The sequence below is a fragment of the Xenopus tropicalis genome, chromosome 10 (genome assembly GCF_000004195.4).
Source record: "Xenopus tropicalis strain Nigerian chromosome 10, UCB_Xtro_10.0, whole genome shotgun sequence".
NCBI lineage: Eukaryota > Metazoa > Chordata > Amphibia > Anura > Pipidae > Xenopus > Xenopus tropicalis.
Window position 1 is genome coordinate 8,128,422 of NC_030686.2, and position 27,000 is coordinate 8,155,421.

At 40.5% G+C, this 27,000-nt stretch overlaps 2 protein-coding genes across 2 annotated transcripts; both read left to right on the top strand.

Annotated features, from left to right (window-relative positions):
• Nucleotides 1-274: 274 nt before the first annotated feature.
• Nucleotides 275-10,123, top strand: krt57 (keratin 57). Its single transcript, XM_031894699.1, has 8 exons — nt 275-915; nt 1,275-1,357; nt 2,605-2,761; nt 2,844-3,005; nt 5,837-5,962; nt 7,580-7,794; nt 7,883-8,016; nt 9,006-10,123. The coding sequence occupies exons 1-8, from the start codon at nt 334-336 to the stop codon at nt 9,086-9,088; spliced, it is 1,542 nt and encodes a 513-aa protein (XP_031750559.1). The 5' UTR covers nt 275-333; the 3' UTR covers nt 9,089-10,123.
• Nucleotides 10,124-19,480: 9,357 nt separating this feature from the next.
• Nucleotides 19,481-26,943, top strand: krt56 (keratin 56). The gene is made up of 6 exons (XM_004918787.4): nt 19,481-19,777; nt 21,134-21,216; nt 22,216-22,372; nt 24,017-24,178; nt 25,261-25,386; nt 26,725-26,943. The coding sequence occupies exons 1-6, from the start codon at nt 19,517-19,519 to the stop codon at nt 26,941-26,943; spliced, it is 1,008 nt and encodes a 335-aa protein (XP_004918844.4). The 5' UTR covers nt 19,481-19,516.
• Nucleotides 26,944-27,000: the final 57 nt, after the last annotated feature.

Sequence of the window (27,000 nt, forward strand, 5' to 3'; positions counted from 1 at the left end):
TTAGTGAAACCATGCAGAGATGTTCTGAGATGCATTTTCTCCTGCAAAGTGACAGTTGTCTCTGCTCCACCCTGAAAATTAAGACACATAACAATCAACCTTGGGGTGTAAAGACCAGAGGGCAAAGTGATGCAAGTTGATTAATAATTATAATTGATCTAGACAGAGGCAGTTGCAGCAACCCAACCTGTTTAGAAAAAAAAAATAGATAATAATAATAATATTCACATGTGACACACCCATCGGTTTTATATATAAAGAACAAAAACTATTCATATGTTCCACTCACCACTGAAGCTTTTCTCCTAAACTGGAAGGCAGTCTCTTGCTAAAATGTCCCACTATTCTATGAAACAGTCAACTAAATCTGCCTACGCCAACTCAAGCGCTGGAGGATTCAGGGGTGGTCATGGTGGAAATGAATATTTTTGTGGTGTAGGAGGTGAGGGTGACTTTGGTGGATCTGGCTTTGGTGGTGGTTTTGGTAGTGCTGCTGGTGGAGGCTTTGGAGGTGGACTTGGTGGTGCAGGAGGAGGCTATGGTGGTGGCTTCGGGAGTGGTGTAGGTGGAGGCTATGGTGGTGGCTTTGGTGGTGGTGCAGGTGGAGGTTTTGGTGGTGTAGGTGGAGGTTATGGTGGTGGCTTTGGTGGTGGTGCAGGTGGAGGTTTTGGTGGTGGCTTTGGTGGTGGTGCTGGTGGAATGGACCTCCTCTCTGCCAATGAGAAGCAAACCATGCAGAATCTTAATGACCGCTTGGCCAACTACCTGGACAAAGTCCATGCACTGGAGCTTGCAAATGGCGAACTTGAACGCAAGATTAAGGAATGGTATGAAAAGCACGGCCCGGGAACCACAACCGGAGAGAAAAAGGACTACTCCAAATATTATACCATAATCAATGACCTAAAAGCTCAGGTAGGTTGCAAACCAGATCTAAATGTTACTCCATAACATGGAAAGCTTCCTGTTAATGTAATAGTAACATGAAATAACGAAGTTATGAATTAGTCTACGTAAATTATAAACAATAGATGTTACATTTAACAACTGGTCTGGAACAAGTGGCAAAGGCATGGAGTCGAACAAGGACTCAGATATATTTCCATCATTTAGTCTTCTGTATAAGCTTGAATGGGAGTGTCCCCCAGCAACCCTTGCCTACACAGGGGGTAGAGGGGCAGCTGGGGGGCTCTGCCTTTGACAATTTTGCTGAAAATACCTCTTTTTCTTAAGTCATTTCTGAGGACTAACACAGACACTTTTGGCATTTGCAGATCCTTGTAGCATCCGTAGAAAATGCAAAACTTCTTCTGCAATGTGACAATGCCAGGTTGGCCGCTGACGACTTCAAAATGAAGTGAGTGGAGAATCTTTCTTTTGTCTAATAAATACTGGTATAGGATCTGTTATCCAGAAATTTCCGAATAACAGGAAGCCTGTCTCCCATAGACTCCATTTTAATCAATTCACAAAAAACAATTTCCTTTATCTCTGTAATAATAAAACAGCACCTGTACTTGATCCCAACTAAGATATAATTACCCCTTATTGGGGGCAGAACAGCCCTATTGGGTTTATTTCATGGTTAAATGATTCCCCTTTCTCTGTAATAATAAAACAGTACCTGTACTTGATCCCAACTAAGATATAATTACCCCTTATTGGGGCAGAACAGCCCTATTGGGTTTATTTAACGGTTAAATGATTCCCTTTTCTCTGTAATACTAAAACAGTACCTGTACTTGATCCCAACTAAGATATAATTACCCCTTATTGGGGGCAGAACAGCCCTATTGGGTTTATTTAATGGTTAAATGATTCCCTTTTCTCTGTAATAATAAAACAGTACCTGTACTTGATCCCAACTAAGATATAATTACCCCTTATTGGGGCAGAACAGCCCTATTGGGTTTATTTCATGGTTAAATGATTCCCTTTTCTCTGTAATAATAAAACAGTACCTGTACTTGATCCCAACTAAGATATAATTACCCCTTATTGGGGCAGAACAGCCCTATTGGGTTTATTTCATGTTTAAATGATTCCCTTTTCTCTGCTGTTCTAAGACAGTTTGCAATTGGTCTTCATTTTTTTTTCAGTTTTTGAATTATGTAGCTTTTTGTTCAGCAGCTCCTCAATTTGGAATTCTGGCATCTATCTGATTACTAGGGTCCAATTTAACATAGCAACCAAGCAGTGGCTTGATTAAGAGATAGGAATATGAATAGAAGAGGGTCTTAATAGAAAGATAAGTAATAAAAAGTAACAATAACAATAAAACTGGAGCCTCACGGAGCAATAGTTTTTGGCTGCCGGGGTCAGTGACCCCCATTTGAAAACTGGAAAGAGTCAGAATAGGAAGGCAAATAATTCAAAAACTATGAAAAATAAAAAATGAAGACCAATTGAAAAGTTGCTAAGAATCTCATTACTGTATCCGTCACTATTGTTACACTCATGTGAGCAATCAGTTTCTGTATAAAGTAGGGGTAGGGAGAAACAGTTATGCTATACGTTGACAGAAAGTAGTTATTTTTCCAGATAGTCATGGTGGAACAAAACTGCAAATATTAAACAGCAATGTCCTGGCTTTTAACTTGATAGGTTTGAAAATGAACAATACATGCGTCAGACAGTGGAGGCCGATATCAATGGTTTGCGCAGAGTCATGGACGATCTTACCCTGGCCAAGTCCGACTACGAATCTCAACTGGAGAGTCTCAATGAGGAAATTGCCTATCTCAAGAAGAACCATGAAGATGTAAGCCTTGGAGTTAAATAATTCAGAATAATGCAGCCCTGAAGCACAATATATTAATCTATTCCTCAATTTCACCCCATAGGAAGTCAAAGGCATGCAAGTGACCCAGGCCGGCCAAGTTAGTGTGGAAATGAATGCCGCGCCGGGTACCGACCTGACCAAATTACTGAATGACATGAGAAATCAGTATGAAGATCTGGCCCAGAAGAACCGCGCAGAAGCAGAGGACCGCTTCAACAGAATGGTGAGGGCATTGTGTGGGCGTGTATATCTCAATTATATTCTTCAGTATGGCATTTCAATGGCCAATGGCTAAATGAAGGACTTGATTAAAAAATATAAGTACAGGTATGGGATTCCTTATCCGGAAACCCATTATCCAGAAAGCTCTGAATTACGGAAAGCCTGTCTCCCACAGACTTCATTTTAATCAAATAATATAGAATTTTAAAACTGATTTCCTTTTTCTCTGTAATAATAAAACAGTACCTGTACTTGATCCCAACTAAGATATAATTACCCCTTATTGGGGGCAGAACAGCCCTATTGGGTTTATTTAATGGTTAAATGATTCCCTTTTCTCTGTAATAATAAAACAGTACCTGTACTTGATCCCAACTAAGATATAATTACCCCTTATTGGGGCAGAACAGCCCTATTGGGTTTATTTAATGGTTAAATGATTCCCTTTTCTCTGTAATAATAAAACAGTACCTGTACTTGATCCCAACTAAGATATAATTACCCCTTATTGGGGCAGAACAGCCCTATTGGGTTTATTTAATGGTTAAATGATTCCCTTTTCTCTGTAATAATAAAACAGTACCTGTACTTGATCCCAACTAAGATATAATTACCCCTTATTGGGGGCAGAACAGCCCTATTGGGTTTATTTAATGGTTAAATGATTCCCTTTTCTCTGTAATAATAAAACAGTACCTGTACTTGATCCCAACTAAGATATAATTACCCCTTATTGGGGCAGAACAGCCCAATTGGGTTTATTTAATGGTTAAATGATTCCCTTTTCTCTGTAATAATAAAACAGTACCTGTACTTGATCCCAACTAAGATATAATTACCCCTTATTGGGGCAGAACAGCCCTATTGGGTTTATTTAATGGTTAAATGATTCCCTTTTCTCTGTAATAATAAAACAGTACCTGTACTTGATCCCAACTAAGATATAATTACCCCTTATTGGGGGCAGAACAGCCCTATTGGGTTTATTTAATGGTTAAATGATTCCCTTTTCTCTGTAATAATAAAACAGTACCTGTACTTGATCCCAACTAAGATATAATTACCCCTTATTGGGGCAGAACAGCCCTATTGGGTTTATTTAATGGTTAAATGATTCCCTTTTCTCTGTAATAATAAAACAGTACCTGTACTTGATCCCAACTAAGATATAATTACCCCTTATTGGGGCAGAACAGCCCTATTGGGTTTATTTAATGGTTAAATGATTCCCTTTTCTCTGTAATAATAAAACAGTACCTGTACTTGATCCCAACTAAGATATAATTACCCCTTATTGGGGCAGAACAGCCCTATTGGGTTTATTTCATGGTTAAATGATTCCCTTTTCTCTGTAATAATAAAACAGTACCTGTACTTGATCCCAACTAAGATATAATTACCCCTTATTGGGGCAGAACAGCCCTATTGGGTTTATTTAATGGTTAAATGATTCCCTTTTCTCTGTAATAATAAAACAGTACCTGTACTTGATCCCAACTAAGATATAATTACCCCTTATTGGGGGCAGAACAGCCCTATTGGGTTTATTTAATGGTTAAATGATTCCCTTTTCTCTGTAATAATAAAACAGTACCTGTACTTGATCCCAACTAAGATATAATTACCCCTTATTGGGGGCAGAACAGCCCTATTGGGTTTATTTAATGGTTAAATGATTCCCTTTTCTCTGTAATAATAAAACAGTACCTGTACTTGATCCCAACTAAGATATAATTACCCCTTATTGGGGCAGAACAGCCCTATTGGGTTTATTTCATGGTTAAATGATTCCCTTTTCTCTGTAATAATAAAACAGTACCTGTACTTGATCCCAACTAAGATATAATTACCCCTTATTGGGGCAGAACAGCCCTATTGGGTTTATTTCATGGTTAAATGATTCCCTTTTCTCTGTAATAATAAAACAGTACCTGTACTTGATCCCAACTAAGATATAATTACCCCTTATTGGGGCAGAACAATCCTATTGGGTTTAATTAATGTTTTATTGGTTATTTAGTAGACTTAAGGTATGGAGATCCAAATCATGGAAAGATTCCTTATCCGGAATACCCTTGGTCCCAAGCATTATGGATAATAGGTCCTATACCTGTAATACAAAATATAAGTAATTCAAAATCAAACCTAAAGGCGGCCATACAGGGGCAGATTTCAGATGCTGATTCTGGTCCTTTGGCAGCTTATCTGCCCGTGTATGGGTACCTCCGATGGGCCTACCCGACTGATATCTGGCCTAAAATTGGGCAAATCTCGATTTTCTGTTGGATCAAGGGCCACATCGGCTCGTTTGATGCAGTCCTAAGTCCGATGTTGCCTATGCCCGATGTTGTAATTCGATAGATTGGCCCTAGGGCCGAACAATCTAATTAGACCAATATCACCATGTATGGCCACCATTAGTAGACAAGTAGACAATGTATAGTTCATAGTCTTAAACGGCCTCTTGTTTGGGTGTAATACCTCCACCAGGCTTTCGCTGAAACATCTTAACAATTCTGATGCATACAGACTTATACATAAGGGCAAGGGGGCCTTGCTTTTTAGACCCTACAATCTAGAACTGGAACCAATCTGCAATAGATCAGCCCCATGGTGCTGGTTGGACACAAGGGGTCATCCTGGGGAAATAGAACATTAGGGTTATAAAATGAATGTTGGTTCAATGGCTAAAATATCTTTTTGGCACAATGGTCTGGCACCAAAAGCTCAATAGAGTTTCCCTTTTGGTGCTTTTTAGTAATACCCAAGGTTTGCTTGCCTCCATTACACTTATGTACGGATATCATTTGGGTTCTCTTTGGTTTTTTTCAGAGTGCTGACCTAAAGAAGAGCATTTCCCAGGGGGTTGAACAACAGAAGGAGAGTAAATCCGAACTGACAGAACTCCGAAGGACACTCCAAGCTCTGGAAATTGAACTTCAGTCACAGCTTGCCATGGTATAGTATAAACCCCAAGCATTACTTCTAATCCCCTTTATCAGGCTGCAAACAGTCCAGTTGCTCTAGATTTACTGGATGTACCATGACCTGGTTGAATGAAAACCTTCATAGACACCCTTAGTATCATTAGATCTTGCCCCGATCTCCCGACTTTTGCCCTGGTGTTGCTTAGCATTTTGCTTTTTGATCTCTCTGCAAACATTGCAGTTCCACAGGCTCCTATGGGAAGTGCCTAGTGCTTTCTCTCCATACTCTTCCCATTCTACAAGGGATTTAAGATACGTAAATATCAGCACTTAAGGGGGAACTCCGGCTTCTGAACCAAAATGTGTTATTGAGCCCCACACAGCACAGAAACCCCTAATATCCCTATCCCTGTAATCTGTTCCTTCAAACAGTAGGAATAAATACCATTTTTATATGCTGAAATCCAGCTGCAAAACTGTTCTTCTCTTTCTGCATCATTTGTAATCCTGGCAGGGGAGGAGGGACTAAAACACTGATGTTACAGATTGGAACAACTTCCCCACAGCTTACAGACAGCATGCAGGAACTACATCACCCACAATGCATTGCACTGGGATGTTCCTTTCCTTATTGACATCACGTGTGCAGGGGAGGAGGGACTAAAACATTGATGTTGCAAATTGTTACAACTTCTCCACAGCTTACAGGCAGCATGCAAGAACTACATAACCCACAATGCATTGCACTGGGATGTTCCTTTTTAGTGATGCACCGAATCCCGGATTTGGTTCGGGATTCAGGCCGAATCCAGCTTTTTTTTTGATGGATTCAGTTAGCATAATTAGCATAAATTAACATATGGTAATTAGCATTCGAAAAGGGTTACATTTTAGGGGGGGGAAATAGCAACTTTTAACCCTTCCCGATCCTAGTTAGCAAATGCTAATTAGGATTTGGTTCGGGATTCGGCAGAATCCATCATGGTGGGTTTTGGGGTTCGGCCGAACCCAAAAAAGTGGGTTCAGCGCATCCCTAGTTCCTTTCCTTAGTGACTTTTTTGTCTCTGGACTTTTTTGTCTCTGGACTATTTTGTCTTGGTGACTTTTTTTTCGCTGGACTCTTTTGTCTTGGTGACTTTTTTGTCGCTGGACTCTTTTGTCTTGGTGACTATTTTGTCTCTGGACTTTTTTGTCTCTGGACTATTTTGTCTTGGTGACTTTTTTGTCGCTGGACTCTTTTGTCTTGGTGACTATTTTGTCTCTGGACTTTTTTGTCTCTGGACTATTTTGTCTTGTTGACTTTTTTGTCGCTGGACTATTTTGTCTTGGTGACTTTTTTGTCGCTGGACTCTTTTGTCTTGGTGACTTTTTTGTCTCTGGACTCTTTTGTCTTGGTGACTATTTTGTCTCTGGACTTTTTTGTCTCTGGACTATATTGTCTTGGAGATTTTCTGGGGTTTTGGGGTTCGGCCGAACCCAAAAAAGTGGGTTCAGTGCATCCCTAGTTCCTTTCCTTATTGACATGGTCTGCAGGGAATTGTGGGATTGGGAGGAGGCAGGCTGAAGGCAGGCTGAGGACATTACTTTAAGTTGTGTTTGGGTGGAGTTCCCCTTTAATGTATCTAACATTCAACTTTTTCCCTGGCAGAAAAAATCCCTGGAGTCGACACTGGCTGAAACCGAGGGCGCTTTCTGCGTGAAACTGGCGCGTATCCAGGAGATGATTATCAACATAGAGGAGCAGATCGCAAGACTGAAAGGAGAGTCCGAGTGCCAGACTGCCGAGTACCAACAGCTGCTGGACATCAAGGCCAGACTGGAGAATGAAATCGAGATATACCGCAAGCTCCTGGATGGGGATCTGTAAGAATAAGTTACATTACTATATATTCCTACTCACCTCTGCATTATACTATGCTGCTAATTGTATATTCTCCTATACTGATCACAGGAGCAAATCCAGCCAATCCACCAGCCAATCAACTAGGCAATCCACCACCCAATCCACCAGCCAATCCACCAGCCAGTACGGTAAAGGGGCTTCTTCTGATCGAGGGTCTCCTGCAGGTTCTACATCCAGCAAAGGTGAATTTCCATTGTAAAAATCTTGATCTTTTAATAAAAAACATGAGCCGCAACCTATAGAGGGTCCAGTTGTGCCTCTAACATGCACTCTCCTGGCAGGGGAGGAGGGACTAAAACACTGATGTTACAAATTGTAACCACTTCTCCCCAGCTTACAGACAGCATGCAGGTACTACATAACCCACAATGCATTGCACCGGGATGTTCCTTTCCTTACTGACATCACTTGCACAGGGAAATGTGGGATTGGGAGGAGGGACTAAAACACTGATGTTACAAATTGTAACCACTTCTCCACAGCTTACAGACAGCATGTAGGAACTATATAACCCACAATGCATTGCACTGGGATGTTCCTTTCCTTATTGACATCACTTGCGCAGGGAAATGTGGGATTGGGGGGAGGGACTAAAACATTGATGTTGCAAATTGTAACCACTTCTCCACAGCTTACAGACAGCATGCAGGAACTACATAACCCACAATGCATTGCACTGGGATGTTCCTTTCCTTATTGACATCACTTGCGCAGGGAAATGTGGGATTGGGAGGAGGGACTAAAACACTGATGTTACAAATTGTAACAACTTCCCCACAGCTTACAGGCAACATGCAGGAACTACATAACCCACAATGCATTGCACTGGGATGTTCCTTTCCTTATTGACATCACGTGTGCAGGGAAATGTGGGATTGGGAGGAGGGACTAAAACACATTTACTGTTACATTTTATTTGAGTCACAATGGAGTCAGCCAGATCAGCAGGGGAACAGGGGGCGGGGCTTAGGGAACTATTCCAAACCAGATTATTACATTAAATATCATGAAAAGGCTGTATATATCAGTTGGCCCTGATCACAAAAGCTTACAATCCTTTGGTATAATCTACAGTACCCTTTTGTTTCTTCAGCATTTTTGGGTTCTAAGTAGAATACGTTCTAGGCCAGTAAACTGAGCCCCCACTGACGACTCCTTCTCTTCTCTTTAGGATCGAGTTCCTACAGAGTGCGGGAAATACGCGAGAAAGTGGTGGATGGAGTCGTTGTGTCAAGCGAAGTGATAGAGAAATAATGGAGAGTAAAGGACAAGTGCGCGCTTGGCACAAAGCAGAATCTTACTGGATGAGGGGACCCACATTTTGGTTTTTCAGTGACTTTTATGGGACTGCTTTAGACTGGGATGTTATTATGGGGGTGTGGCTTAGGGCTGTAGGCACCGCACCTCAGCCTTCCTTCTCCATGCCATGTAGGCATCCGAGGGCCATACCAACTGGGGGCCTTGGGTGCTTATATGGTATTACTGCCCTGGTGTGCATCAATCCTAAGAGGGCAGTGTACAAGTGACACTGACAGGTAGTGACGAGCGAATCTGTCACGTTTTGCTTCGCCGGAAAAATTCACAAACCGGCAAAAAAATTTGCAAAACGCATTGAAGTCAATGGGCAACTTTTTTGTCTCTGGACTCTTTTGTCTTGGTGACTTTTTTTTTGTCGCTGGACTCTTTTCTCTGTGACTTTTTGTCTCTGGACTCTTTTGTCTTGGTGACTTTTTTGTCGCTGGACTCTTTTGTCTTGGTGACTTTTTTTGTCGCTGGACTCTTTTGTCTTTGTGACTATTTTGTCTCTGGACTTATTTGTCTCTGGACTATTTTGTCTTGGCGACTTTTTTGTCTCTAGACTTTTTTGTCTTGGTGACTATTTTGTCTCTGGACTCTTTTGTCTTGGTGACTTTTTTGTCTCTGGACTCTTTTGTCTTGGTGACTTTTTTGTCTCTGGACTCTTTTGTCTTGGTGACTTTTTTATCTCTCCAATTATTTTTAAATGGCAAATTTTTGCTGCCGTTTTGCCAAACAATTCGCTCATCACTACTGACAGGCAAATGTTTTATGAAAGATGGATTTGTGCCTTAAATCGCACTTAGAAAGTACACTGAAACCATGATGCTATCCAGTAAAAGCAGCTTTTAACATTATATGTGCCTATTAGATTCTCCAGCGATGGGAGTGCCGAAACCTTAATCTGCTCGTGTTCACTGCATAGTCATTCTGCCTTGTTTTTTTTCTCTTTGCATGATCTAAACAATAAATGTTTTTTTCTTTAGCAAGTTACAAGCAGTGTCCTTGGTCTGTTCTTCTTCCTACTTTATGTTATTACATGGTTCATTCAGGTCTGTCCATGAAGTTTAACCCCACCAAATGACATCTAGCGAACATATATATGTACATACACACGTACATACAGGCAGCAAGTTTCACATTTTGTCTCACCATGTCCAGACACCATTTTTGAGTGTTAAATCCTGCCTCTAGATGGTGCTAGAGTGCAACAACTTGCCAGCAGAACACAGCAGAAAATGCTATAGACCATGCACCACCTGATGGCGATTTTTAGTATTTCTTTCCCCTGTGTTGACTCGAAGAGACATAAGGCGAAATCATGGTAAAGAAACTTAGCTGTATCTGTACAGTACAGGTATAGGAACCGTTATCCAGAATGCTCAGGACCAAGGGTATTCTGGATAAGGATTATTTCCGTAATTTGGATCTCCATACCTTAAGTCTACCCAATAGGATTGTTCTGCCCCCAATAAGGGGTAATTATATCTTAGTTGGGATCAAGTACAGGTACTGTTTTATTATTACAGAGAAAAGGGAATCATTTAACCATTAAATAAACCCAATAGGGCTGTTCTGCCCCAATAAGGGGTAATTATATCTTAGTTGGGATCAAGTACAGGTACTGTTTTATTATTACAGAGAAAAGGGAATCATTTAACCATGAAATAAACCCAATAGGGCTGTTCTGCCCCCAATAAGGGGTAATTATATCTTAGTTGGGATCAAGTACAGGTACTGTTTTATTATTACAGAGAAAAGGGAATCATTTAACCATGAAATAAACCCAATAGGGCTGTTCTGCCCCAATAAGGGGTAATTATATCTTAGTTGGGATCAAGTACAGGTACTGTTTTATTATTTCAGAGAAAAGGGAATCATTTAACCATTAAATAAACCCAATAGGGCTGTTCTGCCCCAATAAGGGGTAATTATATCTTAGTTGGGATCAAGTACAGGTACTGTTTTATTATTACAGAGAAAAGGGAATCATTTAACCATGAAATAAACCCAATAGGGCTGTTCTGCCCCCAATAAGGGGTAATTATATCTTAGTTGGGATCAAGTACAGGTACTGTTTTATTATTACAGAGAAAAGGGAATCATTTAACCATTAAATAAACCCAATAGGGCTGTTCTGCCCCAATAAGGGGTAATTATATCTTAGTTGGGATCAAGTACAGGTACTGTTTTATTATTACAGAGAAAAGGGAATCATTTAACCATGAAATAAACCCAATAGGGCTGTTCTGCCCCAATAAGGGGTAATTATATCTTAGTTGGGATCAAGTACAGGTACTGTTTTATTATTACAGAGAAAAGGGAATCATTTAAACATGAAATAAACCCAATAGGGCTGTTCTGCCCCAATAAGGGGTAATTATATCTTAGTTGGGATCAAGTACAGGTACTGTTTTATTATTACAAAGAAAAAGGAAATCATTTTTTAAAAATTTGAATTATTTGCTTATAATGGAGTCTATGGGAGATGGCCATTCCGTAATTGGGAACTTTCTGGATAAGAGGTTTCCGGATAAGGGATCCCATACCTATAATAGATAAACCAATAGCGTTTCCCTTTAATTATATTGATTAATTGCCATGGTGTGTGTATTGTTGTGTATTGCTAATACCAGAAGCACCCTTTTTATTCCTGGGACACCCTAAAAAGTTAGTAGTACTCCCCCCCCCCCCCAAATCTCAGGGAATATGACCCAGAACCAGGAGCCCCTTTATATTCCTGGGACACCCGAAAATTAAAGGGCAGAGGAACATTTATTGCTTATACAGCTCTGTGTAGTGTGACCGTTTGCTTTAATACATATATAAATACAAGTTTGTCTCCATCTACTGGAATTTCTTATTAATCCAACATTATTATCTCTGAAGTTCACTTACTCTTGTAACATTACTCCGAATATAAACCTTGGAGGTAGGTGTTTCATTTTTGGACCCGACAGCACCTAAGGGGCTACTGAACCCCCCCCCCAGACACTTATAAGTGGTTTATTGCCTCAAAAAGCAAACATATAAAATGGCAAAGTTTCAGATCCCACCGGGCCCTTTATGGAGCCTGAAGTGTCTATATAGTGACCCCCAGGGAAGGGAGGGGCAGAGAAGGAAATGAAGAAAAAGGGGAGGTGGGGTTCCCCAAATGAAACCATTCTTGTACAGGTATGGGATCCCTTATCTGGAAACCCGTTATCCAGAAAGCTCCAAATTACGGAATGCCTGTCTCCCATAGACTCCATTTTAATCAAATAATTCAGAATTTTAAAACTTCTCTGTAATAATAAAACAGTACCTTGTAATTGATCCCAACTAAGATATAATTACCCCTTATTGGGGGCAGAACAGCCCTATTGGGTTTATTTAATGGTTAAATGATTCCCTTTTCTCTGTAATAATAAAATAGTACCTGTACTTGATCCCAACTAAGATATAATTACCCCTTATTGGGGCAGAACAGCCCTATTGGGTTTATTTCATGGTTAAATGATTCCCTTTTCTCTGTAATAATAAAACAGTACCTGTACTTGATCCCAACTAAGATATAATTACCCCTTATTGGGGGCAGAACAGCCCTATTGGGTTTATTTCATGGTTAAATGATTCCCTTTTCTCTGTAATAATAAAACAGTACCTGTACTTGATCCCAACTAAGATATAATTACCCCTTATTGGGGCAGAACAGCCCTATTGGGTTTATTTCATGGTTAAATGATTCCCTTTTCTCTGTAATAATAAAACAGTACCTGTACTTGATCCCAACTAAGATATAATTACCCCTTATTGGATGCAAAACAATCCCATAGGGTTTAATTAATATTTTATTGATTCTTTAGTAGACTTAAGGTATGTGGATCCAAATTACAGAAAGACCCCTTATCCGGAATACCCTTGGTCCTGAGCATTCTGGATAACGGGTCCCATACCTGTACTATACCGTACTTCATTAGTATCCACATATATATATTTGCCTTGGAGCAGTAACCCATAGCAACCAATCAGCAGGAAGCATTTACTGGTCACCTGTTTAAAAATAAACATCTTATTGGTTGCTATAGGTTACTGCTCTGGGGCAAACGTAGTGCCTTTATTACATATAGGGGTGGAAGTTTAACCCTATGGTTCCCTAAAATTCCAAAGGATTACTTAAACTAGGGACAGATTTAGGGGTACAAGAAAATACAATTAACTTAATTCAAACAAAGGGCAATATATTATATAGTAGCAGTCGTCATTATATTAATCTCTACTGCAGCCAACAACAGAAATATACAGCAGATGTCTGCCACTTTGAACCACCAACATTAGAATTGTTATTATATAGCCAGCCTGGCCCAATGAGATGGATAATGGCTGGCTAAGGCTGTAGATATATTGATGACAAAAATTCTTTTTTTCACAGTATGGGATCACAGGAACCAATGCTGGATTCAGTTGGGGAAAGACAATAGTAGGTACACAAAGGGTAAAAGTCAAGAGAGAGGGGGAAAGAGAAGGAGAGGAGGAATTACTGTAGGAAAGAAAGACGAAACCGGACTGTAGTTGGGAATCTGATCAGCTATTATCCCTGGTTTTTGCTTTAAAACCCAGTGGGTGAGCTTCAGCCTATAGGATAAACCCATGTAAACGGGATTTTTTGGGGGGGCTTGTTTAGAATTCATTCCCAGAATTCCTTTTTGTTTATTTTTATCTGTATGAGGCGGTCTCCTCAACCCTAATGATTTGTTTGTGAAACCACACAGTGACTCTCCCTAAGCTGATCCGAAAACCCTGCGCTACACTAATGAGCCCCAAGAAGGGCGAAACCGGTCTGTAGTTGGGAATCTGATCAGCTATTACCCCGGCTTCTGCTTTAAACCCCAATGTAGAAGTATTAGCCTATAGGATAAACCATTGTAAATGGGAATTTTTTTGGAGCTTGTTAAGAATTAATTCCCAGAATTCTTTGTTTTTTTGTAGGAAAGATAAAAATTAGGAAAGGAAAAGAAACCATAAGAAGAGACAAATAGAATGGGTGTTGATTTATATATAAGTTCCTATAAGCTAATAAAAGTAGAGGAAAACGTTTTGGGGTTGAAATATACACTCTGTATAATAATAAGTTTGATGACTTTATTGATGTACATAAATATATGAGATGCGGTTTGTATATAAAAATACTTTCATAGGAAGGCAAATTATAGTACTGGTAGTAATGATAATACCAGCAAAGACTCATAATATATATGAGCGTTCCTAGGAGCTAAATCTCAATTTAATCCATCGTATATCACAGTCACATGACTGCAGCGTATAAAGGGGATTAAGATTATAAAAAGAATTCCAATTCGTCCAGAGAAGTTAGACTTTAAATTATGCAAGGTATGCTTTCCCCAGCAGGGGGAGCAGTACAGTGAGGTTTAAGCAGCCTCACTATATTCACGGGCAATTTCAAAGGATATAAATGTATTATTCACATGTTCTTAGATTTCTGTGCCATTTAGTAGTACAGGTATGGGACCTGTTATCCAGAATGCTCGGGCCCTGGGGTTTTCCGGATAAGGGATCTTTCCGTAATTTGGATCTCCATAACTTAAGTCTGCTCAAAATCATTTAAACATGAAATAAACCCAATAGGGCTGTTCTGCCCCCAATAAGGGGTAATTATATCTTAGTTGGGATCAAGTACAGGTACTGTTTTATTATTACAGAGAAAAGGGAATCATTTAACCATGAAATAAACCCAATAGGGCTGTTCTGCCCCAATAAGGGGTAATTATATCTTAGTTGGGATCAAGTACAGGTACTGTTTTATTATTACAGAGAAAAGGGAATCATTTAACCATGAAATAAACCCAATAGGGCTGTTCTGCCCCCAATAAGGGGTAATTATATCTTAGTTGGGATCAAGTACAGGTACTGTTTTATTATTACAGAGAAAAGGGAATCATTTAACCATGAAATAAACCCAATAGGGCTGTTCTGCCCCAATAAGGGGTAATTATATCTTAGTTGGGATCAAGTACAGGTACTGTTTTATTATTACAGAGAAAAGGGAATCATTTAACCATGAAATAAACCCAATAGGGCTGTTCTGCCCCCAATAAGGGGTAATTATATCTTAGTTGGGATCAAGTACAGGTACTGTTTTATTATTACAGAGAAAAGGGAATCATTTAACCATGAAATAAACCCAATAGGGCTGTTCTGCCCCAATAAGGGGTAATTATATCTTAGTTGGGATCAAGTACAGGTACTGTTTTATTATTACAGAGAAAAGGGAATCATTTAACCATGAAATAAACCCAATAGGGCTGTTCTGCCCCAATAAGGGGTAATTATATCTTAGTTGGGATCAAGTACAGGTACTGTTTTATTATTACAGAGAAAAGGGAATCATTTTTAAAAATTTACATTTTCTGTAATTTGGAACGTTCTGGATAATGGGTTTCGGGATAAGGGGTCCAATACCTGTATATGGTATCTAGTGGGGAAGAATATCTTTTGGGGCGGGGGAAGAATGATGCACGACCTCTGCAAAATACATTGTAAACCAGACGGTGCTTTATAAATAAAATACAATAACTCAATGTTTATGCCTAAACGTAATGTTATTTGCTTTTCCCCACATCTCAGCCATATTCAATGTCGACTTACTCAAGGATGTCAAACGTGCCGCTATTGGCTGCCTACAACTCCCATAAGGCTCCAGCTTACTGCTAAGGTACCTAAATTATAGCTGTTATTGCTTCAGTTCCAATAGGACTATTTCATTTTATTAGGGCTGCAGATATGTTTGGAATCTTGGCTGATTTTTATTGCGAAGCTTAATTAATATTGTGGGTTTTAATGTTTAGAATTAAGTCGGGTGTGTGCCCTCATGATTATTTATTGTGTGCTTGTTTATCCTGTGCTGTAATGTATAGTAAGTATGGCATATACATAGTAACACTAAGGCTGCGTCACCCTCCAGTTAGATTGTAAATCAGAAGCTTAGGATTGTATAAATCTGCCATATTCCTGCCATATATAGAGTGTAAGCTCTACGGGGCAGGGACCTCCATCCTCTTGTGTCTTTGACTCTTAACTTATTGCAACTGTATCTTTTATTTATTTGTGTTTATTGTAATACTTGGTATTTATCTGTTATTATCTTAATAACCCCCTGTTTGTATTAATGTATTCTACTGTACAGCGCTGCGTACATAAGTAGCGCTTTATAAATAAAGATATACATACATACATATATGTAGCAGCAGAAACCTGTGGATGAGGCCTGTGAAAGGGCATAGGGAGAGCCTGGTTTGGATTAAGGCCTAACAAGTCAAGCACTGGGACCTGTTAAAGGAAAACTATACCCCCAGAATGAATACGTAACCAACAGACAGTTTATATCATATTAAGGGGGCCTATTAAAGAATCTCCCCAAACTGGAATATATATATCAGTAAATATTGTCCTTTTATATCCTTTCCCTTGAGCCGCCATTTTGTGCTGGGCTGTGTGCTCCCTCAGAGATCAGCTGACAGGAAATAATGCAGCTCTAACTGTAACAGGAAGTAGTGTGGGAGCAAAAGGCAGAACTCTGCCCATTCATTGGCTGATGGGGCCTAGCATGTATGTGTGCCTTGGCTTGTTTGTGTGCACTGTGAATCCTATGATCCCAGGGGGCGGCCCTTAGTACTTGGTAGTTTTCTATTTAAGATTACCCAATGGCACAGTATATTTTTATGAAAATGTTTTTTTTAGATGAAGCATATGAGCTGTTTTATGTAATATATTTTTTAGAGAGACCTACATTGTTGGGTGGTTTAGTTTCCCTTTAAACTACAGATTCTCAATCAATCCCTAGATCCTGCCCATAAGTACAATGAGCCACTGGATGCTTTTGTGCTTGAATTGTGAAGTTGATCTATGGGCAGCCATGACCACTTCAGAAAGTCTTGTCTTGGTTTATGGCAGGTTTTCAAACAGGATGAAATCAAGTCTGACTTGACAAGAGCAGAAAATCCTTTATATAAAAGGAACGATATGTTTTATAACTGTACTTTGTGCTCCACCCAACAAATCACCTAGTGTAACAAATAAAAATAACTGGCCTTGGTTGTAATACTATAAAATAGGACTGTTCTGCCCCCAATAAGGGGTAATTATATCTTAGTTGGGATCAAGTACAAGGTACTGTTTTATTATTACAGAGAAAAGGGAATCATTTAACCATGAAATAAACCCAATAGGGCTGTTCTGCCCCAATAAGGGGTAATTATATCTTTGTTGGGATCAAGTACAGGTACTGTTTTATTATTACAGAGAAAAGGGAATCATTTAACCATGAAATAAACCCAATAGGGCTGTTCTGCCCCAATAAGGGGTAATTATATCTTTGTTGGGATCAAGTACAGGTACTGTTTTATTATTACAGAGAAAAGGGAATCATTTAACCATGAAATAAACCCAATAGGACTGTTCTGCCCCAATAAGGGGTAATTATATCTTAGTTGGGATCAAGTACAGGTACTGTTTTATTATTACAGAGAAAAGGGAATCATTTAACCATTAAATAAACCCAATAGGGCTGTTCTGCCCCCAATAAGGGGTAATTATATCTTAGTTGGGATCAAGTACAGGTACTGTTTTATTATTACAGAGAAAATGGAATCATTTAACCATTAAATAAACCCAATAGGGCTGTTCTGCCCCCAATAAGGGGTAATTATATCTTAGTTGGGATCAAGTACAGGTACTGTTTTATTATTACAGAGAAAATGGAATCATTTAACCATTAAATAAACCCAATAGGGCTGTTCTGCCCCAATAAGGGGTAATTATATCTTAGTTGGGATCAAGTACAGGTACTGTTTATTATTACAGAGAAAATTGAATCATTTAACCATTAAATAAACCCAATAGGGCTGTTCTGCCCCCAATAAGGGGTAATTATATCTTAGTTGGGATCAAGTACAGGTACTGTTTTATTATTACAGAGAAAATGGAATCATTTAACCATTAAATAAACCCAATAGGGCTGTTCTGCCCCAATAAGGGGTAATTATATCTTAGTTGGGATCAAGTACAGGTACTGTTTTATTATTACAGAGAAAATGGAATCATTTAACCATTAAATAAACCCAATAGGGCTGTTCTGCCCCAATAAGGGGTAATTATATCTTAGTTGGGATCAAGTACAGGTACTGTTTTATTATTACAAAGAAAAGGGAATCATTTAACCATGAAATAAACCCAATAGGGCTGTTCTGCCCCAATAAGGGGTAATTATATCTTAGTTGGGATCAAGTACAGGTACTGTTTTATTATTACAGAGAAAGGGAATCATTTAACCATGAAATAAACCCAATAGGGCTGTTCTGCCCCCAATAAGGGGTAATTATATCTTAGTTGGGATCAAGTACAGGTACTGTTTTATTATTACAGAGAAAATGGAATCATTTAACCATTAAATAAACCCAATAGGGCTGTTCTGCCCCAATAAGGGGTAATTATATCTTAGTTGGGATCAAGTACAGGTACTGTTTTATTATTACAGAGAAAAGGGAATCATGTAACCATGAAATAAACCCAATAGGGCTGTTCTGCCCCAATAAGGGGTAATTATATCTTAGTACAGGTACTGTTTTATTATTACAGAGAAAAGGGAATCATTTAACCATTAAATAAAACCAATAGGGCTGTTCTGCCCCCAATAAGGGGTAATTATATCTTAGTTGGGATCAAGTACAGGTACTGTTTTATTATTACAGAGAAAATGGAATCATTTAACCATTAAATAAACCCAATAGGGCTGTTCTGCCCCAATAAGGGGTAATTATATCTTAGTTGGGATCAAGTACAGGTACTGTTTTATTATTACAGAGAAAAGGGAATCATGTAACCATGAAATAAACCCAATAGGGCTGTTCTGCCCCAATAAGGGGTAATTATATCTTAGTACAGGTACTGTTTTATTATTACAGAGAAAAGGGAATCATTTAAGCATGAAATAAACCCAATAGGATTGTTCTGCCCCCAGGTTTTCAAACTCGATGAAGTCAAGTCTGACTTGAAAAGAAAGCAGAAAATCCTTTATATAAAAGGAACGATATGTTTTATAACTGTACTTTGTGCTCCACCCAACAAATCACCTAGTGTAACAAATAAAAATAACTGGCCTTGGTGCATTGTTGTAATGTTATAAAACCGCTGCAAATCCCCATTAATAATCAATGTCACGCCCACAGGATATTGTATATAAAGAAATCGCCCTCTTCCAGGCAGCAGTTGAAAGGCTCTTTCTTTCACTACCTGACCATGTTTCTAATAGGAGGATGTAACAGGGCTAGAGGGTATACCCTTCAACCTGGTTTGTGTAATAAATACTATCCTTATGCACCTACACCAGCTATGGCATTGGCACATGGAGCCTATGACGTTACTGGTACAGGAGGACAATATGACGGTGGTTTCTCTGGGAACAAAAAGGAAACCATGCAGAATCTTAATGATCGTCTGGCCAACTACGTGGACAAGGTGAGAGTGCTGGAGGCGGCAAATGCTGAACTGGAATGGAAGATCAATGAATGGTATGACAAGCAACGCTCTACCAGCGATGGAGGGAAGGACTACAGCAAATATGCCACTCTGATTGATGACCTAAAACTGAAGGTATGTTCGGTGGAAGTGGACGTTTTCCCCATTTGTGGTTAAACTTTGTCTTGACTTTGTCTTGAAGACCTTCCTCCATAATATTAGATTGTATACAGTAGATGGGGGTGGTTTTATCTGCTGCTTTTTCCCTCCATGTGGCAGTGGCAAAACCTCCAATGCGTAGGAGCCTAAAGCCATCAGCTTCCACCCCCTTTCCACCCAGGGGCCAGTCAGTCTTCCTCCAGTCCAGCTAGGACAGCTAGTGGAGCTAGGACAGCTAGTGGAGCTAGGACAACTAGTGGAGCTAGGACAGCTAGTGGAGCTAGGACAGCTAGAGAAGCTAGAAGGCACCCACACTGAGGGCCACACTGCTATCAAGTATGACCATGCTTAGTAAGTTTAAATTCATGAAACACATGGTTTGGGTAGGTTACTATAAACTGAACTATAATTTCAGGAATAGTGATTTGAAGGGGGTTACAATAAAAGTTTTCTCCTTGAATGTATCTCCTTGAGTTTCCTTGGTGTTACTGGTCCTTTGAAGGTCTCATAGTTTATTGCTTGAATTGAGTCTCATCCTTGAGTTTTCACGTGATAAACCTTGAGATAACTTTGTCTCACTGAACTGAATCTGACCCAGTGGTGGAACTACAATGGGTGCAAGGAGCAAAGTACAGGCTGCAGTGAGATTGTTTATGAAGCTAAACATTGAATGATACACAGCTGATCTTCTATTTTCAATGAAGATGTTGCCCCTTTTCTGGCCTCCTTTAGTGCTGGATCCCTGGTCACAGGGAGGCAACTACTTGCATTGGCTCCATAAACATTTGAGGTGGACGTCCTTCAACAAAGAGTACAGAAGTACATGTAGGACATGTTCTGAGCAGTAGAGGAGACAGATGGGACAGTCAGACATAGAAGGACAATCCATGAGAGAAGAAAGTATTAAAACAGTTTTATCTGCTCTGTCAATGAAGGCCATGCACTTTGGATACTGGTGTTAGTGAAAACTAAATTGACACTATACAGGTTTAATAAGCTAAAATCACTTTTGTATCTTTCTTATGGTCAGGGGAGGAACTAGGGCAGGAGGGCACGTGCCAAGGGCGCGACAGTGGTTGGGGAACTATACACGTACAGTAACTCTATCGCTTACTCTTAGACCAGACCCTTGCCCCACCACCGCCCACACCCCCCCCCCCCGCCTAAATGCCCACATTACCTCCCCCCCATCTTCAACCTGGCCTTGCACGCTAGTTGCCTAAGGTGCTGTCCAGTTTGGCTTGCTTATGGTGGCTGAGTGTCCATAGCTAATATAAATGGATTTCATGGAAAAAGTTTAGCATCACAAGTATATATATATGACTTTTGCAGATCCTTAGTACAACAAAAGACAACAGAGGAATCACCCTACAGAGTGACAATGCCAGGCTGGCTATTGACAACTTCAGACTCAAGTGAGTTGGCAAACATGTTACCCAATACTGTATATCCTGTATATACAGTAAGTCTGTATCCACTATATTACACTCTTTATTTAAGGCTCATCATTGCACGCGCAGAGTGACATTTCAAAACTAAGAAAGGTTTATTGATGGACAATAAATCCCAACTAAGATATAATTACCCCTTATTGGGGGCAGAACAGCCCTATTGGGTTTATTTCATGGTTAAATGATTCCCTTTTCTCTGTAATAATAAAACAGTACCTGTACTTGATCCCAACTAAGATATAATTACCCCTTATTGGGGGCAGAACAGCCCTATTGGGTTTATTTAATGGTTAAATGATTCCCTTTTCTCTGTAATAATAAAACAGTACCTGTACTTGATCCCAACTAAGATATAATTACCCCTTATTGGGGCAGAACAGCCCTATTGGGTTTATTTAATGGTTAAATGATTCCCTTTTCTCTGTAATAATAAAACAGTACCTGTACTTGATCCCAACTAAGATATAATTACCCCTTATTGGGGGCAGATCAGTCCTATTGGGTTTATTTAATGGTTAAATGATTCCCTTTTCTCTGTAATAATAAAACAGTACCTGTACTTGATCCCAACTAAGATATAATTACCCCTTATTGGGGGCAGAACAGCCCTATTGGGTTTATTTCATGGTTAAATGATTCCCTTTTCTCTGTAATAATAAAACAGTACCTGTACTTGATCCCAACTAAGATATAATTACCCCTTATTGGGGCAGAACAGCCCTATTGGGTTTATTTCATGGTTAAATGATTCCTTTTTCTCTGTAATAATAAAACAGTACCTGTACTTGATCCCAACTAAGACATAAGGAAGATCCCAGGTCTGAGCTTTCTTGATAACAGGTCCCATACCTGTAGCTATGTGCACCAAGTAAATCATGTTTCATGTGTGAGACACTTGTATTACTAGGTAGACATGGAGGTACAATCAGTATAAATTAAATTGCATCATTCATATCTTAACAGGTATGAGAATGAACAAATCCTTCACCATTCAATGGAAGCTGCTATCAATACTCTGCATAGAGTCATAGATGACCTTACCCTGTCCAAGTCGAAGCTACAATCCCAACTTGAGAGTCTCACTGAGGAACTGGCTTATCTCAAGAAGAACCATGATGAAGTAAGCCTTCACTGACGCCAACATTAGATCAGTTTATTGAACCAGGAACCTCCTCAAGCCTCTTGGCTGTGGAACAGCATCTTCTGGTATAGGTTTTCCTTGGCTATTTAATAATGAGGACTGTAGCTATGTCTGTGGGTATCCCACCACCCCTATAATCCTAAAAAAGTTCTAATTTCAAACAGTGCATTAGTGATAAAGGTGTGATAGTGATGGGAGGGAACATTGTTACCCCCCAACTAATTGTCCTGAATTGACCCTGAATTGTACCAGTAGAATAAATATAAAATTGCCCTATCCCCATATTCTTATAGGCTTGGGTTAGAAGATGGTGGTTGACCATAGTTACAAGTTATATATATTAATTTTTCTTAGAACCCCAAACCAATGGCCAAAAATACAGATCATAGGGTGGAATAAAGAGCATCCCTGGGATCTCTTACTGTTTTTTAGATGGTCTTTTTGGCAAATATATAGATTTTTTTACCTTCAAAAGCCCTTGGATGCTTTAGCAGTGGAGTAGGAAGTTGACACTTAAGCACAGTGACCAATATGGCAAAAGCCTGCCGATTGGGCAGGTTAAACGATTTTGATTGGGCGCCCGAGCACAATATACGTTCAGGGCTGAATCAGCAGAAGGAGGTGGAATTCCTATTGTTTCTATCTCCATATCTGACAATTCAGCCCTGAACGTCTGTGGATAATGATGAGCGAATTTTTTCGCCAGGCATGGATTCGCAGCGAATTTCTGCATTTCGCCATTGGCGAATTGTTCAGCGAAACTTCCATGAAAATTCGCCGCAGAAAAAATTGTTGCGCAGAATTTTTTTTGTTGCACGTCAAATTGGGGGTGGTCACATGAAAATTGGGCGTGGTCACATGAAAATTGGGCGCAGTCACATGAAAATTGGGCGCGGTCACATGAAAATTGGGCGCGGTCACATCAAAATTGGGCTTGCGGGCGGCAGAAAATAGACGTGGGTAGACAAAAAACATTTGTGCGACAAATGCATTTCACAAATTGTTCGCCATTTTGCCATAACATTCGTGAAACGCCAAGGAAAATTCCTGAAATGGTGAAAAAATTTGCGAAACGCATGTGCCGCACAATTTTTTTTGCCACTCACGTCTATTTTCTGTTGCCCTTGTCTATTTTTTTTGCCGCCCGCACTTTTTTGGACGCGAACGCGCCTATTTTTTTTTTTTTTTTACAAGGCCACGCCCAATTTTGATGTGACTACACCCAATTTGACGTGCAACTAAAAAACAGATTCGTTCGTCAGTACCTGTGGAGGGTAGGAACGATCTTTTGAAAGATCGAATATCACTAGGGGGGAGATTTAACTAATCCACGAATGGTCCGAAGGCGCCCGAATGCGTTTCTTTCATAATGATTGGTATTTTTGCGACTTTTTCGTCGCCGTCACGACTTTTTTGTAGCCATCACGACTTTTTCGTATGTTCCGCGACTTTTTCCCCTTTCGGAATATAGATTCGTGGATTAGTAAATCTCCCCCCTAGGTGTCTGCCCACCTTTAGGGTTATGTACTTAGGCTTAATAGGCTTAATAATAGTCATTTTGTCAATGAGCTGCAGGAACGTTACTAGCGACCTCTTCCCCTAGATTCTGTCTTTACTCTATAGGAGACAAAGGGTGCCCCCAAGGCTACACGTGGCCAAGTTAGTGTGGAACTGAAAGCCACGCCTGGTACTGACCTGACCAAGATACTGAATGACATGAGAGCTCAGCACGAAGCACTGGCGCAGAAGAACCGCAGGGAAGCGGAAGACCGTTACGAAAAATTGGTGAGATTTATTATATAATTTGTATGGAGGGCCATAAACTCACACACTGTACCCCAACTCTAACATCTCTGGGCACTAATTAAACTAGGGGTGCACCAAACCCAATTTTTTCGGTTCAGCCAAACCCCCCTGAATCCATGTTAAGGGATTCGGCCGAATACCGAACCGAATCCTATTTCCGTGTTCACACGGCGACATGTAACCCTTCCAAATCCGAACCCTGCTGAAAAAGGCCAAATCCTGTCCGAATTCTGAACTAACACAGTTGACCCACACAACACAGAAACCCCTAATATCCCTATCCCTGTAATCTGTTCCTTCCAACAGTAGGAATAAATACCATTTTTATATGCTGAAATCCAGCTGCAAAACTGTTCTTCTCTTTCTGCATCATTTGAAATCCTGGCAGGGGAGGAGGGACTAAAACACTGATGTTACACATTGTAACAACTTCCCCACAGCTTACAGACAGCATGCAGGAACTACATAACCCACAATGCATTGCACTGGGATGTTCCTTTCCTTATTGATATCACGTGTGCAGCAGGGGATTGTGGGATTGGGAGGAGGCAGGCTGAGGGACAGGCGCTACTGTTACAGTTTATTTGAGTCACAAAGTAGTCAGCCAGATCAGCAGGGGAACAGGGGGTGGGGCTTAGGGAACAGGGGGCGTGGCTTAGGGAACTGTTCCAAACCAGATTATTACATTAAACATCATGAAAAGGCTGAATATTGTTTAATTGATGTATATTGCAAAGTTTCAAAAAGCTTCAGTTGTTTTTGGGTGGAGTTCCCCTTTAAGCAGAGACCTGTTACGGCAGGTTGAAGCAGCATTGTCCAACTGCTGCAGATTGTAGTACATCTTATAATGACTGTCTTTGTTTCCCACACACACACACAGTTACGCTGGATTATGGGAAAAAATTAAAAAAATTAAATTGTGGGTAAAACAGGGCAAATTGCATCAGAAATTGCACTTTTTTAAACACCTGCGGCCGCAGCTTTTCGAATTCCTTCACTGCAAACGTAAAACTTTTTTAATATCATTTCCTTGTGGTTGTTTCGTGGTTTTGTTTTTGAAGTCTGCAGATCTGAAGCAACGAATATCTGCTGGGGCGGGACGAGTGCAGACAGGCAAAAGCGAAATTTCGGAACTTCAAAGAACGCTCCGAGCGCTTGAAATTGAACTGCAATCGCAACTCGCCATGGTAACGTATGAGAAAAAAATGAAAAAAACACTATGGCAGCTTTGTATCAAGATCTAGAAACATTCATGTTGAATCTGATCTGATCCCTCTGTCTAAAGCTGGCCATACACGTGAAGATCTGCTCACTTGGCGAGGTCACCAAGCGAGCGGATCTTCTCCCGATATCCCCACCTACGGGTGAGCGATATCGGGGAAAATGTGGGGCCAAACGATCGAATTATAATGGCAGCAATGGGGCAGTCGGTTCGGGGACCGCATCAACGAGCCGATGCGGTCCCCGATTCGACTAAATCTTTTAACCTGCCCAATCGATATCTGCACGATTTCAGGCCAGATATCGGTCGGGCAGGCCCGTCGGTAGTGCCCCTACACGGGCCGATTAGCTGCCGAATCTGTCTAAGGGACCCATATCAGCAGCTACAATCGGCCATTTTACAAAACCCTAACAATAGTCTCCCCTCGGAAATTTTTTTAATAATTTAATTTAGTTTCCACACTGGGGCCAATGATACACAATGGGGCAGGGTCAGACAGGGCTGGGAAAAATCCCACTGGGCCCTGTCCCTAGAGGGCCCCGGTGGCCAGGACCCTTGCCGGTGCACCCCCTGCCCTCCCCTGACGCGTTAAATTTACACGAGCTCAGGGGAGGACGTTGGGTGGGGGACCCTGTGGGGGGTTAGGGAGGCCCCTGCGGAGGGGGGGTTTGGGGACGCAGCTGGTGGGGGCATCTGCAGGGTCCCTGGGACGGGAACCCCGGTGGGCCCTGCACCCCTCAGTAGTGATGAGCTAATTTTTTCGCCAGGCATGGATTTGGCGCAAATTTCCACATTTCGGCATTGGCGAATTGTTTCACGAAACTTGTGTGAAAATTTGCCGCGGAAATGTTTCTTGTTACGTGGCAAATTGGGCGTGTCAAAATTGGACGCAGGCACGTAAAAAAAAAACGCTGGCGACAAAAAAATAGCCGCGGGTGACAAAAAAGACGTGGGCCACAAAAGGACAAATGCGTTTCGCAAATTTTTCGCTGTTTCACGAATTGTATGGCGAAGCGCAACAGGACAGATTCGCTCATCACTACCTCTCAGTCCGACCCTGCATTGGGGAGTGTTGAAACAGGTGATAGCGCTCAGTGCTGTCGCTATGCAGAGCTAAGCACTAACACCCCATGGAACAAAATGGCTCCTTTGTCAACATTTGCTAAATTGTTGACTTTCTGAAAAAATATTACAAATGGGGAAAATATGAAAGTGCTGGCAATGCTCGTGATTCCCAAGTTTAGTATCAGCCCTAAAATGTATGAATCTGTGTGCAATTAGGATTCATTTCTCTAATTGGCAGAAACAATCTCTGGAGGTGACAGTCGGCAAAACTGAGGGCAGTTACTGTAGGAAACTGTCGAGGATACAGGTGACCATTTCCAGCATAGAAGAACATCTGGCACAGCTCAAAGCAGACTCGGAGTCCCAACACTCCCAGTACCAACAGCTCTTGGGCATCAAGACAAGGCTGGAACAAGAGATTGAAACGTATCGCAGGCTGCTGGATGGAGAAGGGTAAGGGCAATACAGAGCAGGTAGGGGTTGGTTGGTTTGCTTGTCCATACGCTACATTATC

Coding starts and splice junctions, on each gene's coding strand:
- krt57 (XM_031894699.1), top strand. CDS start 334: ATGTCCCACTATTCTATGAAACAGTCAACTAAATCTGCCTACGCCAAC. Junction 916..1,274: donor TCAATGACCTAAAAGCTCAG/GTAGGTTGCAAA, acceptor TGGCATTTGCAG/ATCCTTGTAGCATCCGTAGA. Junction 1,358..2,604: donor GCTGACGACTTCAAAATGAA/GTGAGTGGAGAA, acceptor TTAACTTGATAG/GTTTGAAAATGAACAATACA.
- krt56 (XM_004918787.4), top strand. CDS start 19,517: ATGGCATTGGCACATGGAGCCTATGACGTTACTGGTACAGGAGGACAA. Junction 19,778..21,133: donor TTGATGACCTAAAACTGAAG/GTATGTTCGGTG, acceptor TGACTTTTGCAG/ATCCTTAGTACAACAAAAGA. Junction 25,387..26,724: donor TGCAATCGCAACTCGCCATG/GTAACGTATGAG, acceptor TCTAATTGGCAG/AAACAATCTCTGGAGGTGAC.